Source organism: Chelonoidis abingdonii, chromosome 1 (assembly GCF_003597395.2).
Source record: "Chelonoidis abingdonii isolate Lonesome George chromosome 1, CheloAbing_2.0, whole genome shotgun sequence".
NCBI classification, from domain to species: domain Eukaryota; kingdom Metazoa; phylum Chordata; order Testudines; family Testudinidae; genus Chelonoidis; species Chelonoidis abingdonii.
Genome location: NC_133769.1, coordinates 167,404,381 through 167,418,132, shown reverse-complemented (window position 1 = coordinate 167,418,132; position 13,752 = coordinate 167,404,381). Strand labels below are relative to the sequence as shown.

At 38.4% G+C, this 13,752-nt stretch overlaps 1 protein-coding gene across 2 annotated transcripts in view; it reads left to right on the top strand.

Annotated features, from left to right (window-relative positions):
- Positions 1 to 13,752, top strand: part of ZBTB11 (zinc finger and BTB domain containing 11) — a 40,191-nt gene that overhangs the window by 19,630 nt on the left and 6,809 nt on the right. Inside the window, exons 6-10 of one of the 2 annotated variants that reach the window (XM_032804491.2) lie at positions 281 to 517; positions 1,533 to 1,677; positions 5,538 to 5,655; positions 9,959 to 10,117; positions 12,797 to 12,833. In XM_032804491.2, the coding sequence (XP_032660382.1) occupies positions 281 to 517; positions 1,533 to 1,677; positions 5,538 to 5,655; positions 9,959 to 10,117; positions 12,797 to 12,833 (696 nt within the window). The remainder of the gene's footprint in view (positions 1 to 280; positions 518 to 1,532; positions 1,678 to 5,537; positions 5,656 to 9,958; positions 10,118 to 12,796; positions 12,834 to 13,752) is intronic. The other variant, XM_032804490.2, reaches the window with a different exon arrangement.

Here is a 13,752-nt window from a genome sequence, read left to right as displayed (position 1 = left end):
TTATTGGGAACTGATCCAATGCAAGGCTGTTTCTGCCAGTAGTTGTCTCTGCCACTATTTTAATATTTATAACTAATAAATTAAGAACCTTACCTGAAAGTTGAGATGTAATGCATATTTATGGTTTTAATAGCTGGATTTATAGAGTAGCTAATCATATTACATTGATTTCATGTTTATTTACAAATGTGAAGCTTTTTCTTAAACAAGATCATTCAACAGTTTTGAAATAAGTTAAGAAAATAATGCACATTATAGTTCCATGTATTTTCTTTCCTAGCTATGTAAAAAAGAGTTCCAGTATGGTGCCTCTCTACGTGCTCACCTTGTTCGACATACCCGAAAAAATGAAGTGAGCGCTGCAGCTGCTAGTATAGAAGAGACGGGAGCATCAGAAGTGAAAGGAAGAACTAAGCGGGAGTTTATATGTGATATATGTGGAAGAACTCTACCCAAGCTCTATGCTCTCAGAATACATATGCTCAAACATACAGGTGTAAAGCCACATGCATGCAAGGTAAAGAAAATACATCCTTCCCTGATGTCTTAGACATTTGTAATGACTTCTTGATTCATTAGTAACTACCCTGTACCTTACAACCTAGGTTAATCTTAATCACTTCACAGTGCCTTTGTGAAAAATAACTAATGTAAGAACTTTGATTTGAATATAATTTGGGATTGAAGGGGAATTAGAGGGAATGTAATTTCCCAAATTGGAATTTGGCTGAAATACTAGAGTTAATGCCCGTTGTCCCAAGATGTCTTGGGATTTTTCATTACAAATGGTCAGGATGTCTGTTTTTATGATGTATACAAAGAACTCTCCAGCAGCGCAATGTCCTGCAACCCCAGGCTCAGAAGTTGGTTCTGTGTTGGTTCAAATGGAGGAGTGCCCATCCAGTGATTTACTAGCACTAGTCTTTGGTTTTTCCTTTTTTCTCCCTTTGATATGCTAACCCAGCCTGACTGCTTAGATGGAACAGCATGTCATGTTACAAACATGTCATATGGTGTGATGGTGATTTGAATGACAACTACAACTCTGCCTCGATATAACGCAAACTTGAATATAACGCAGTAAAGCAGCGCTCCTGGGGGGGGCGGGCTGCACACTCCGGAGGATCAAAGCAAGTTCGATATAACGCGGTAAGATTTTTTGGCTCCTGAGGACAGCGTTATATCAAGGTAGAGGTCTACCTCAATGTTTCATACTTATCTGGGAGAGTGGCCTTTGTCCAAATATGCATATGGTGATCTCTGCAACAAGAAATAAGACCAAATAACCAGAATGTTAAGGACAGAAATTTTTTTTGCAGTTTGTACAGTGCTTTCCTGCCGACATCAAGCCACAGGCATGATCAGCTAGGTTTCCCAAGTAGCATACTTTTTTTTACGTTACATTTGAAGAGAAGGTAACATTTATGCTTTGAAAAATCTATGATGAGATGCAGTACTGTCTTTGTCTCAATGACTTGTAAATTTTAAGATTTATATGATCTTGTATACTTTATCCAATTTTTTGTTCATAGGTCTGTGGAAAGGCATTTACCTACAAGCATGGATTAAAAATGCACTTGGCTCTCCATGAGACACAGAAGCAGTTCAAATGTGACTTGTGTGAAAAGTCTTTTGTCACAAAACGGAGTCTTCAGGAACATATGAGCATTCACACAGGTAAACAGTGGGCAAGAGTGAGAGTAATGAGAACCATGGTATGTTTATAAATACTTTGGGGAATATAAAAGTTAATCCATTAATTCTGTTGACCCCTGTAGATAGGGTCATAAGAACATAAGAATGGCCATAATGGGTCAGACCAAGGGTCCATCCAGCCGGCATCCTGGCTGCCGACAGTGGCCAATGCCAGGTGCCCCAGAGGGAGTGAACTTAACAGGTGATGATCAAGTGATCTCTCTCCTGCCATCCATCTCCACCCGCTGACAAACAGAGGCTAGGAACACTATTCCTTACCTATCCTGGCTAGTAGCCATTAATGGACTTAATCTCCATGAATTTATCTAGTTCTCTTTTAAACCATGTTATAATCCTAGCCTTCACAACCCCCTCAGGCATGGAGTTCCACAGGTTGACTGTGCACTGTGAGAAGAACAACTTCCTTTTATTTGTTTTAAACTGCTGCCCATTAATTTCATTTGGTGGCCCCTGGTCTTATAGGAACAAGTAAATAACTTTTCCTTATTCACTTTCTCCACGCCATGCATGATTTTATATACTGCTATCATATCCCCCCTTAGTCTCCTCTTTTCCAAGCTGAAAAGTCCTAGCCTCTTTAATCCAAACCCCTAATCATTTTAGTTGCCCTTCTCTGAATTTTTCTAATGCCAGTATATCTTTTTTGAGATGAGACAACATCTGTACTCAGTATTCAAGATGTGGGTATACCATGGATTTATATAAAGGCAATAAGATATTCTCCATCTTATTCTCTATCCTTTTTTTAATGATTCCTAACATCCCGTTTGCTTTTTTGACCACCGCTGCACATTGCATGGACGTCTTCAGAGAACTATACACGACGACTCCAAGATCTCTTTCCTGATTTGTTGTAGCTAACTTAGCCCCCATCATATTGTATGTATAGTTTGGGTTGTTTTTTCCAGTGTGAATTACTTTACATTTATCCACATTAAATTTCATTTGCTATTTTGTTGCCCAGTCACTTAATTTTGTGAGATCTTTTTGAAGTTCTTCACATTCTGCTTTGGTCTTAACTATCTTGAGCAGTTTAGTATTGTCTGCAAGCTTTGCCACTTCACTTTTATCCCTTTCTCCAAATCATTTATGAATAAGTTGAATAGGATTGGTCCTAGGACTGACCCTTGGGGAACACCACTATTATCCCTCTCATTCTGAATTTACCATTTATTCCTACTCTTTGTTCCCTGTCTTTTACCATTCCAGTACATGAAAGGATCTTCCCTCCTATCCCGTGACAGCTTAATTTATGTAAGAGCTTTGGTGAGGACTTGTCAAAGGCTTTCCAGAAATCTAAGTACACTGGGTCCACTGGATCCCTTGTCCACGTTTGTTGATCCCTTCAAAGAACTCTAATAGATTAGCAAGACATGATTTCCTTTTACAGAAACCATGTTGACTTTTGCCCAACAATTTATATTCTTCTATATGTCTGACAATTTTATTCTTTACTATTGTTTCAACTAATTTGCCCAGTACTGATGTTAGTCTTACCAGTCTGTGATTGCTGGGATCACCTCTAGAGCCCTTTTTAAATATTGGCGTTACATTAGCTATCTTCCAGTCATTGGGTACAGAAGCTGATTTAAAGGACAGGTTACAAACCATAGTTAATAGTGCTGCAATTTCTCCTTGGGTGAATGCCATCTGGTCCCAGTAACTTGTTAATGTTGAGTTTTCAATTAATTCCAAAACCTCTTCTAATTACACTTCAATCTGTGACAATTCCTCAGATTTGTCACCTACAAAGAACGGCTCAGGTTTGGGAATCTCCCTAACATCCTCAGCTGTGAAGACTGAAGCAAAGAATCTGTTTAGTTTCTCTGCAATTACTTTATTGTCTTTAAGCGCTCCTTTTGTGTATCAATCGTCCAGGGGCCTCACTGGTTGTTTAGCAGGCTTCCTGCTTCTGAGTTTTGAGTTTTTGGCTAGCTGTTCTTCAAACTCCTTTTTGGCTTTTCTTATTATATTTTTACACTTAATTTGGCAGTGTTTATGCTCCTTTCTATTGACCTCACTAGGATTTGACTTCCACCTTTTAAAAGATGCCTTTTTATCTCTCACTGCTTCTTTTATATGATTGTTAAGCCACGGTGGCTCTTTTTAGTTCCTTTACTGTGTTTTTTAATTTGGGGTATACATTGAAGCTGGGCCTCTATTGTGGTATCTTTGAAAAGTGTCCATGCAACTTGCAGGGATTTCACTCGAAGGAATTTGTAAAATGTTTTTTTTTCATTGGACACCCATTCAAGAAAGACGTTTACATCCATTTTGAATTTCTGTTTGGACTCTAAGACAGAATAATAAATATACAGATATATTATTTTATTTTTGATGCCCTCTTTACAAACATAGAATAAAACAGGTCTTTGCCTTGAACTATGCATCTAAATATAGGGAGACATGGTCTGTCCACTTTTTGTATTTATACCTGTAGCTTTTGCATATCAGAAATGAGGAAGTTCCTGGAAAGCCTGAGTAAGAGGATGGAATAGGCTTTACACTTACTATTTATCCTTTTGAGGGAGAAAACTAAGTTGAATCTCCTGCCTCTTGGATTTCAAGCATCCTCTTAGATTTAATATTTTCCTAAATTTGTTGTAACTGTAAAAATGCTAAGATAACTAGCATTTACTATTTGTGGCTGCACTAATTAGGTTGGTATTTGTGTAGAAAGATGTTCTGTTTTTCTTAAATGCGTTCATTTGATGTGATTCAGTGGCTTAATTGAAATGTAAATTACTTTCTAGCACTTCACTCTGATCATTGTGATTTACACTAGTTTCCCCAATGTTCCAACAATGTTTGTCTGCATGTGACTTTATACTTATAATCTGGGAGTTGCGTGGCTTTTCAAAAAAGCCATCTTCGTTCCACTGGCTGAGGCTTTTGCCCCAGTTTAAATGTTCTCTCCAACCTCACTTCACAGGGAGCCACGACGTTGCAATAGCCATCCCCTTAACTGAGGAATAGAGGACTTGTGTAAGAACTTGTGAAATTAATGCCTTCTCAGATATAAGGAACTGATAGGAAAGCTTGAGAGTGAAAAGAGAATGTGAGATATGACAGTATAATAGTTTAGTGTGAACTTTAGGTATTTTAAGGTAGCTTAATATATTGAAGTCCTGTGTATTTTTATTTCCTGGAGTGTGATGTATCAAGAATTGGGTACAAAAGATTGTTTTTCTTTACAATGCAGTTTTAAGTTCCAGAAAATAGAAGGGTTTCTACATACCCTCTTACAAATATCCTTCTGGTAGTCTAGTATTCAAGAACAGCCTTATAGGATCTGGGAATTTCCTGTTAAGGTAGCCTCCCATAGATCCAAGGTCTGATTTCTCTTCCCGTGCCCCCCATTCATGTATGATGAACTATTACTAAAGTTGATGCAGATGCTGTGCTTTGACTGTTTGCAATCTATTTCTTCCGCAGTAAATTGCTGTGGTTTTTTTTGTTTTTTAAGATTGCTCAGGGTTAAGATAAGAACAAATTATAATTAAAGGGTATGAGATTTTTGTCTGAACTTTTTAAAGTAACTTATGATACAGTAGTTTAAAGTTTGCTGCTCAGCATCTTCTTCAAATATATACAGCAATATTATCCAAGATTATACCAGCATGTACAGAATATTCTTGAAAATCCCAACTAGATTCCAAGTGTATATAATTAAACTTCCCTCTTCCTGTAGTAATAAAGCTCTGAGTACTTCAGATGAATTCTGTAAAAATTGTGTACTACCTTTAACACACTGCAGGGAGTTGGGGCTCAGATGGGAGACCTGGCCTTGTAAAGTATTTTTGTTGTTGTTCTGTTTATAGGAGAATCCAAGTATCTTTGCTCCATTTGTGGGAAGTCTTTTCATAGAGCCTCAGGACTTAGTAAACACATAAAGAAACATCAGCCAAAGCCTGAAATTCGTGGATATCAGTGTACTCAGTGAGTATAAATTGACCTTTAAGTCTCTAGGATTATTAAAGACAGTTTCATTTGTCTCATGCTATAGTTGGTCACATGAAATTATTTAGAATAAAATATGTTAAGCTCTGAGGTGGAAAATGCACTTGCGAAGTTCATATAAGGACAGATGCAAAGTATTCCTTTTAGGAAGGAATAATCAGTTTGCACACATGCAAAATGGGAAATGACTGTCTAGGCAGGAGTACTGCAGAAGAGTGTCTGAGGTCATAGTAGATCACAAGCTAAATATGAGCGAACAGTGTAACACTGTTGCAAAAAAAGCAAACATCCTTCTGGGATGTAGTAACAGGAGTGTTGTAAGTAAGGCATGAGAAGTAATTCTTCTGCTTTACTCTGCACTGATGATGCCTCTAGTGGAGTATTGTGCCCATGGCCGGGAGCCAGGGGCAGGGAGCACACGGTTGGGGCCCAAGCAGGGGGCAGGGCAGGAGCAGAGCTGGGGGCAGAGCGGGGCTGGATGATGCTCTCTCTCTGCTCTGTGCTGGGGCTGGCCTGGGCCCTGCTGCAATCCCCTAGTGGAGTGTCACCCACAGTTTGGGGACCGCTGACATAAAAGTTAAAAGGGGGAGAGAGAAAAAATGTTCTCTTTAACCTCTGAGGATAGGACAAGAAGCAATGAGCTAAAATTGCAGAAAGGGCAGTTTAGTTTGGACATTAGGAAAAACTTCCTAACTCTCATACTGGTTAAGCACCGGAATAAATTGTCTAGGGGTATTGTGGAATCTACATTACTGGAAATTTTTAAGAGCAGGTTAGACAGATGATTGCCAGGGGTGGTCTAGATAATACTTAGTCCTGCCACAAGGTTTTTTCCAGTCCTATGATTCTATATATTGGAAGTGAAAGGCTTGATTAATATTATCTTGATCATGCTTGTCCTCACCCCAGATTCGATTTAGATAAGGTTGTTTGGGGTTTTTGTTTTTCCCCTCCCTCCCCCATGAGAGTGTTACAGTTTTCTCTAACAGTTTTGAAACTGTATTAGGTAGAACTGGGAGAGTGGTAACCTCTTCAGCAATGAAGGGTCTTCTACCTGCTCCTGGTCTTATTTACTATGTAACTAATTTCAGTTAAATTGGCACATGACTTTACATAATGTACAATAATAGGCAATAGCCTCATACGGTACAGAGTACACTGTACTTAGCATATAGTCAATTAACAATTATAATGATTAAATGGAAAAACATTTCATTAACTCAAATTTAAGGCTGCCTGGTGATAGCTTTTGCCATTCCTGAACATTGAGTTCAGCAAAACAGAAATTTCCAAGAGAGTTAAGGTAAAGACCCATGTAACCTTAACTCTTCCTCCTTGAACTTGCAATAGCTACTGGGAATGATCTGTATGCATTCCAACTTCATTCTCTATGTTACGTGTAGGTGTATTGAATGGTGGAGGAATAAGCTGGAATGGCTTGCAAAATCTGTGATTGTGCTATGAGGAGATCTTGGGATTAGATTGAGGAGCATCCTAGAGCTGTGATTGTGATCTGAGTAGATATGAGTCTTAGTCCCCTCAACATGCCCTCACCATGTGTGTTGTCAAAGGAAGGAGGTGCTTGTGTATCTTGAAGTTCCAAAGTGCATAATTTCAATACAGAATTGTGTAGACTATGTCAGTAGTAGGGCACTGAAGTCTTCTTGCTATGGGTATTGTCAGTAGTGAGGTGGGATCTGAGAGTAGTCTGTGGATTTAATGATGTGTAGGGAAAAGTGTATGTTTAGATATCTTGTGTACAAGTGTGAAGGAGTTATAAAGGGGTATGAAGCGCTTATTAAATTTTATAAGCGTAGTATTCTCTCTGGGGGGAGGGAGGAGCTCAGTGTTTGAGCGTACAGCAGGTACAGGTAATGCCTGTCCATTACAGTGAAAAGGCAGAGTTGGGAGTGTGTGTGTTATGGGTGTTTACTTTAACTCTGAATTTCCTGGGTTTCAGATGTTTCAGTTTTACTGAGTTCAGTATTCTGGCAGGACACGAGCTATCACTGGGCAACCATAACTCTGGGTTAACAGTTTTTTGCCATTTAATTTTCTAGGTATTTAGACGAAGACGAATGTTAATTAGTGATCATTTAGACTGTTCTAGTTCTCACTAGATTTGATATGCTACTGTGGCTAGATAATAGTCAAAAGACTTAGCTTGTATATAGTGCTTTTCATCAGTTGATCTCAAATAACTTTTACATGAGTAGCTCCATTTTACAGATAGGAAACTGAGTCTCAGAGTGATGGAAGTTATTTACCCAAGATCACCCAGGAGGCAAGTGGCAGAGCTAGAAATAGTCCTAGCCCAGTGGTCTTTCCATTAAGTCTCAGGGTTGCTGTGAGATTTGTCAGTGCTTCTCCTCTCTTTGTACATTTTGTTATAGTGGAGTGGGGATAGTTGTCACTTTGAAATGTTTGCAGTGAAGAGCTTGTGTAACCCCAAAAGCTTGTGTGTCTCACAAACAGAAGTATGTCTAATGAAAGATATTTCCTCACACACCTTGTGTCTCTAGCTGCTAGCAAGGCTCATGAGAGAAATCTCATCCATGGTCTGTGACCCAGATCCCTGACAGTTTTATTACATGGTAGCAACAGTAACTTCAAGCATGTAAAAGAAAACTGGGGAGGAGGAGTGTCCTTGTCCACCCTGTTTCCATCCCATTAAGCTATTAGTTGGCACTGTAGAAGCCATAAACATGTAAGTAATTGCTCTTTATTGTATCCTGCCCTATGCTGCTGTGTATACATATCATAGGCATCAGTTTACTAGAGGACCATAAGCGATGCGACCTTGGTTATGTATTCCGAGCTGCACACTGAACTGGGCTCTTCACTACCACTATTCACTCCCAGCTGGTGTTTAAATTTGTTACCTTCATTCCCTTCATCCCAGATCCCTGCCCACATGAAGGGGTAGGAGAGACGCCAGATCTCTGCAGAGGTCCCAGCACATACACAGAAGGGGATAATTCAGAGCTGACAGGTGCCTCCCAGCCCTTGCAGCCACAACTTCCTTTGCTACCCTTGCATAGCTGAGAGTTGCATTGACCTAACTTGGAAATAGTCAAATGCAATCAGTTGAAAAATACCGTTCCCTTAATACATTTAGGTTCACAGGTGTATTTAAATTCCTGGTGCGTTATAACAAACGATTGAAAATCTCCCCCAAACAAGAAGATTTTGTTTTGAGGAGATTCTCTCACATTTATTTTCAAAAGCACAAATGACAGTTGGCACCTAATTGCAGTTTATGCCTTTTGAAAATCTTCCCTTTATTATATACACATGCCAGATTATTTACTACCTACATTGCAGACGTGGTTTTAATGAGAATTAATATATATTTGTTACACTTTTTGAAAAGTATATATTTATAAGCATATAAGTTTTTCCTAACGGTAGACAAGAACTCACTTGTCTTGGCAAGGGGGGCAAGGATGTGGGGAGGTATTTGGGAAATTTGGGTTGAGGGATTGGCGAGGGGAGTATCTTTGAGAAGCAGAGCTAGCAGTTGTGTTGAACGTGCTTGAGCAATCTGAACAGTAAAGCAATTTAATGTCTGCTTTCCGAGTTAATCCTCCATGGTTCCAGAAAAAGAGATACCAGATCCTTCATAAGCATAGCTGTTCTAGCTTATAGAACAACACTTTGTGTACTGTAACTTATGATGTCCTAACTCTCCATAAGTCTCTCTTTTTGGGTCCTGGATAGGAATTAAACAAACTTTTTTTCCCTATAACAGAGCAATTAAAGGAAATCAGCTTTCCGTAACTGATAAAGGGAAAATCTGCCTGAAGCCCATCATATAAATTTCAGATCTTTAAATTAGCTGCTATTCTTTTTAATCTCCCTTAGTGTAGAAGAGGATTACATAGTTAATATAATTGTTGCTACTGTAAACCATGTCTACTTCATGAAGCCTTCCAGTCTTTTAAATTACCAATATATACACCTCTACTTCGATATAATGCTGACCTCAGGAGCCAAAAAATCTTACTGCGTTATATCGAACTTGCTTTGATTCACCAAAGAGTGCGGCCTGGCTTCCGCCCCCTCCCCGCGCACTGCTTTACTGCATTATATCCGAATTTGTGTTATATCGAGGTAGAGGTGTACTGGGCTTTAGGCAACATGTAAATGATTAAGTACAGTGTTTTTGTGCCATTGAAATTGTGGTCTAGGAGCCTCATTTTTGAACAACCCTCCCTCCATAGTTATCTTATCTCATTATGATCCTGTCTTATGTGGGAGTCGGAAACCTTTATTGTTACAGATGTGAAAAAAGTTTCTATGAAGCTCGAGATCTCCGGCAGCACATGAACAAGCATCTTGGTGTGAAGCCATTCCAGTGTGAGTTCTGTGGGAAGTGTTACAGTTGGAAGAAAGACTGGTATTCCCATGTGAAGTCCCATTCTGTCACAGATCCGTACAGGTGAGTGAGGGTCAGCTCACAACTGATGTAAGCTGAGCACACTAAGGTGTTGCAGACCAGTGAGGATCTGTTTCTGAATGACATTGCCAAGAGCTATCCATAATTACAGGGGATGTAGCTTTCAGCAGCAGATATAAAAGAATAACTACATATGATCTCAGTTGAAGAAGAGGATCTTAAATGTTTATGGATCAGTGTCCTAGCAGATAAAGCGCAAGATGGGATGCTAGTTGGTGTCTACTGCAGTTCACCAGATCACACTAGAGAAAAGGATAACTGGCTCCTTAATATATAGGGGAGGAAAAAGCTGTGTGATCTTTGGGGGCTTCAGTCTGAGTGACATGCTAGAGCTCCTAGGCTGCCAGTAGTAAAATGTCTTTGGAGTTTTTAAAACTGGTAAAGGACAATTTCCTAATTCAGCAAATGTTGCTTCCAACATGGCGGGAATTCTATATTAGACCTCATCTTGATAGATAAAGGTATTGATCACACAACTAAAAATTAATGGTTGATGTGTGATACAGGTGATCATGACTTGATTACATTTGTTGTGTGCAAACAGAATGAAATGCAAGCCAGTAATACACACACACAAACGTACACTTGGTGCTTTAAAAGAGCTAATTTAATAAAGCTGAAAACAATTATGAGTCAAATTAGCCAGGAGAGAGGGTTTTTGCCCCAAAAACAACAATCCCAGAATTCACAGAGAGAGGTTAGTTGGCTTAAATAAACCAGAGTGGCTTAGAAGGGAAGTGAAAGCAGCTTGCGCTGTCTCACTCTCTCTTGTGTAAGAAAACTAGCTTTCTCTCTCAGTTGTGGAATTTTCTTTTTGAGCAGAATTCCTTTCCCCAGCTGATTTGACTTATTGTTTATCAGCTTTGCGAAAATGGTACTTTTAAAGCACTGCGTGTGTGTTACTGGCTTGAACTTTATTCTGTTTGCATACAACAAACGTAGTCAAGTCATGATCATTTATGTCACTAAGCAACCACTAAATTTCAGTTGTGTGATCAATATATATAGGTGGGGGACGGGGAGGCTTGGAAAGATTAAATATAATGACACATATCTGGTTTCACTTCCCCTCTAAGACATTTAGTGAATTAAAAAAAAATCCTGCCAACCTTAAATATAAATTAGAAGCGATCAACTTCCCCTTTTTTCTGTTGGTTTTGTGTGTTGTGTCTCTCTCTCGTTGAATGATTAAATTTTCATCAGTATATGTTGATAAACGTTAATTTCGCTGTACACACAAACTGACAAAAATATTTCTGTTGATGATAATAAAAATGTACAGATAGGCAAAGTAATAAAAATGCTGCTTGAAATCTTACTAGAGTCAAAATTCAGTGATTTAGAATTTTGAATTAGACTTGTGACAGACTAGTGAAATTAATAGTATAAACAGGTGTGGTTTGGATTTTAAGGATATTTACATTGTCAACATGACAGGTCAAAATATACAGTTTGTGTTTTAATGGTTTGTAAAGCTTTAATTATCTGACCCACCCTCCAATAATTTCCCACAACTGTGAACGTTTAAATAGATAAAAATCTAAAATAATGCTTAAAAATAAACATCAATATCTGTTGAAATTCTGGAAAAAAAGTCAAATTCTGCAAAGCCTATTTATATTAATTGCTATAAATTGTAGAAAATTGGTAAGAGAAGCAAAAAGTCACAAGGAAAACTCAATAGCCAGCAAAATTAAGGAAAATAAGGAGTTTTTTAAATATATGAGGAACAAAAGGAATCCTAATAATGTTATTGGTCCATTGCTAGATAAGATAGTACAATTTTCAATAATAATGCAGAAAAGGCAGTGTTCAATAAATATCTTCTGTGTTTGGGAAAAGGTCAGATGATTTCATAATCAAAAATTACAGGAGAGTGGTATAACGTCAGTCAAAATGGATTTATGGAAAATAGATCCTGTCTAACTTCATCTTTTTCTGATGGGATTAGATTCTAAGGCCAGAAGAGACCATTGTGATAATCTAGTCTGACCTGCATAACACAGGCCATAGAACTACCCCAGAATAATTAATGTTCTTGAAAAAATCCACTTTCGATTTAGAAATCCACCACAACCTTTGGCAAATTGTTCCAATTGTTGATTACCCTCACTGTTAAAAATTTATGCCTTTTTTCCACTGAGAAGTTGTCTAGCTTCAGCTTCCAACCACTGGACCTTGTTATACCTTGAAGAGCTTGTTATCAAATATTTACTCCCATGTCAAGAACTTGTAGACTGTGTTCAAGTCAGCCCTTAATCTTCACTTTGTTAAGCTAAATAGAGCAAGCTCCTGGAGTCTGTGGCCTGGTCTACATTTAAATATTAGATCAACAAAGTTGTGTTGCTCAGGGCTGTCAAAAAAAAAAAAAAAAATTTGCTCTCTGAGCACAGTAGTTAAGTTGACCTAACCCCCACTGTCAACCTAGCTACTACATCTTGGTATTAACTACATTGATGGAAACACCCCTTCTGTCAGTGTAGAAGTTTCTGCACTACAGCGGCATAGCTGCAGCTGTTCTGCTGTAGTGCTTGTAGTGTAAACGTAGCCTGTCACTATAAGGCATGCTGTCTAATCCTTTAATCGTTCTCGTGGCTCTTCCAATCCCTTTCCAATTTATCAACATCCTTCTTGAATTGTGGACAACAGAATTGGAGACAGTATTCCAGCAGAGGTCACACCAGTAACAAATACAGAGGTAAAATAACCTCTTTATTCCTACAAATTTTGATTTATGAAGATACTAATATTGATATAATATACTTAAACATCTGTAAGGAATTTGGCATAGTGCTGCACAATATTTTGATTAAGAAACTAGAACTATACAAAATTAACATGGCACACATTAAATGTGCTAACTGATATGTCTCAAAATGTAATTGTAAATGGGAAATGATCATTGAGCAGATGTTTGCAAACCACACAGATTCAGAGAGCAGTAAGTAATGAAGAGGATGGATCACTGACGCAGACGTATCTGGAACTACATCCAGTTCCCATCAGTATCTTCAGGGAAAACTGAAGGCTGATAAAGTTCCCCATGGAATGCTTTCAGGAAGCAAAATGGGGATACATCAGAATTATGGGGCATCACTAGCATACACTTCAGGATCCTGAGCTCCATCTGTTCATCAGTAAACTATGTTTAGGTTTTTATAAAAGATGCATCACATGGTTAGCATTTTAGTCCATGTCCTGTTAGGCCTTTCCTGTGGGTGGCAAATTAATAATTATACATGGAGGAGTTATGGTTATGTTCATTGGTTGAATACTTGCATTTCTTAAAACATATTTTCTCCTAATGTGCAAATAGCACAAACCAGGTCACTAAGGCCGGAAGCAAACTTATTAGTACAGAGAATATATGCTATACTATGTCAAAACATTTTCTTTGCATTAATAATGTACAAATAAGTGTTTGGCATAGCCAGTACTTCCAAATTCAGATATCATCTAGAAAATAGCATTGAGAGGATTCTGTAGGCTATTCCCTAAAGCGTATGAGGGAAGATGGGTAATACAACAAACTTCGTTACTTGGGGTACTTTACCTCTGCCCTCACACCTCCGTCATTCTCCACATATGCTTGCATAGGATGCATCCTCAAAGATAAC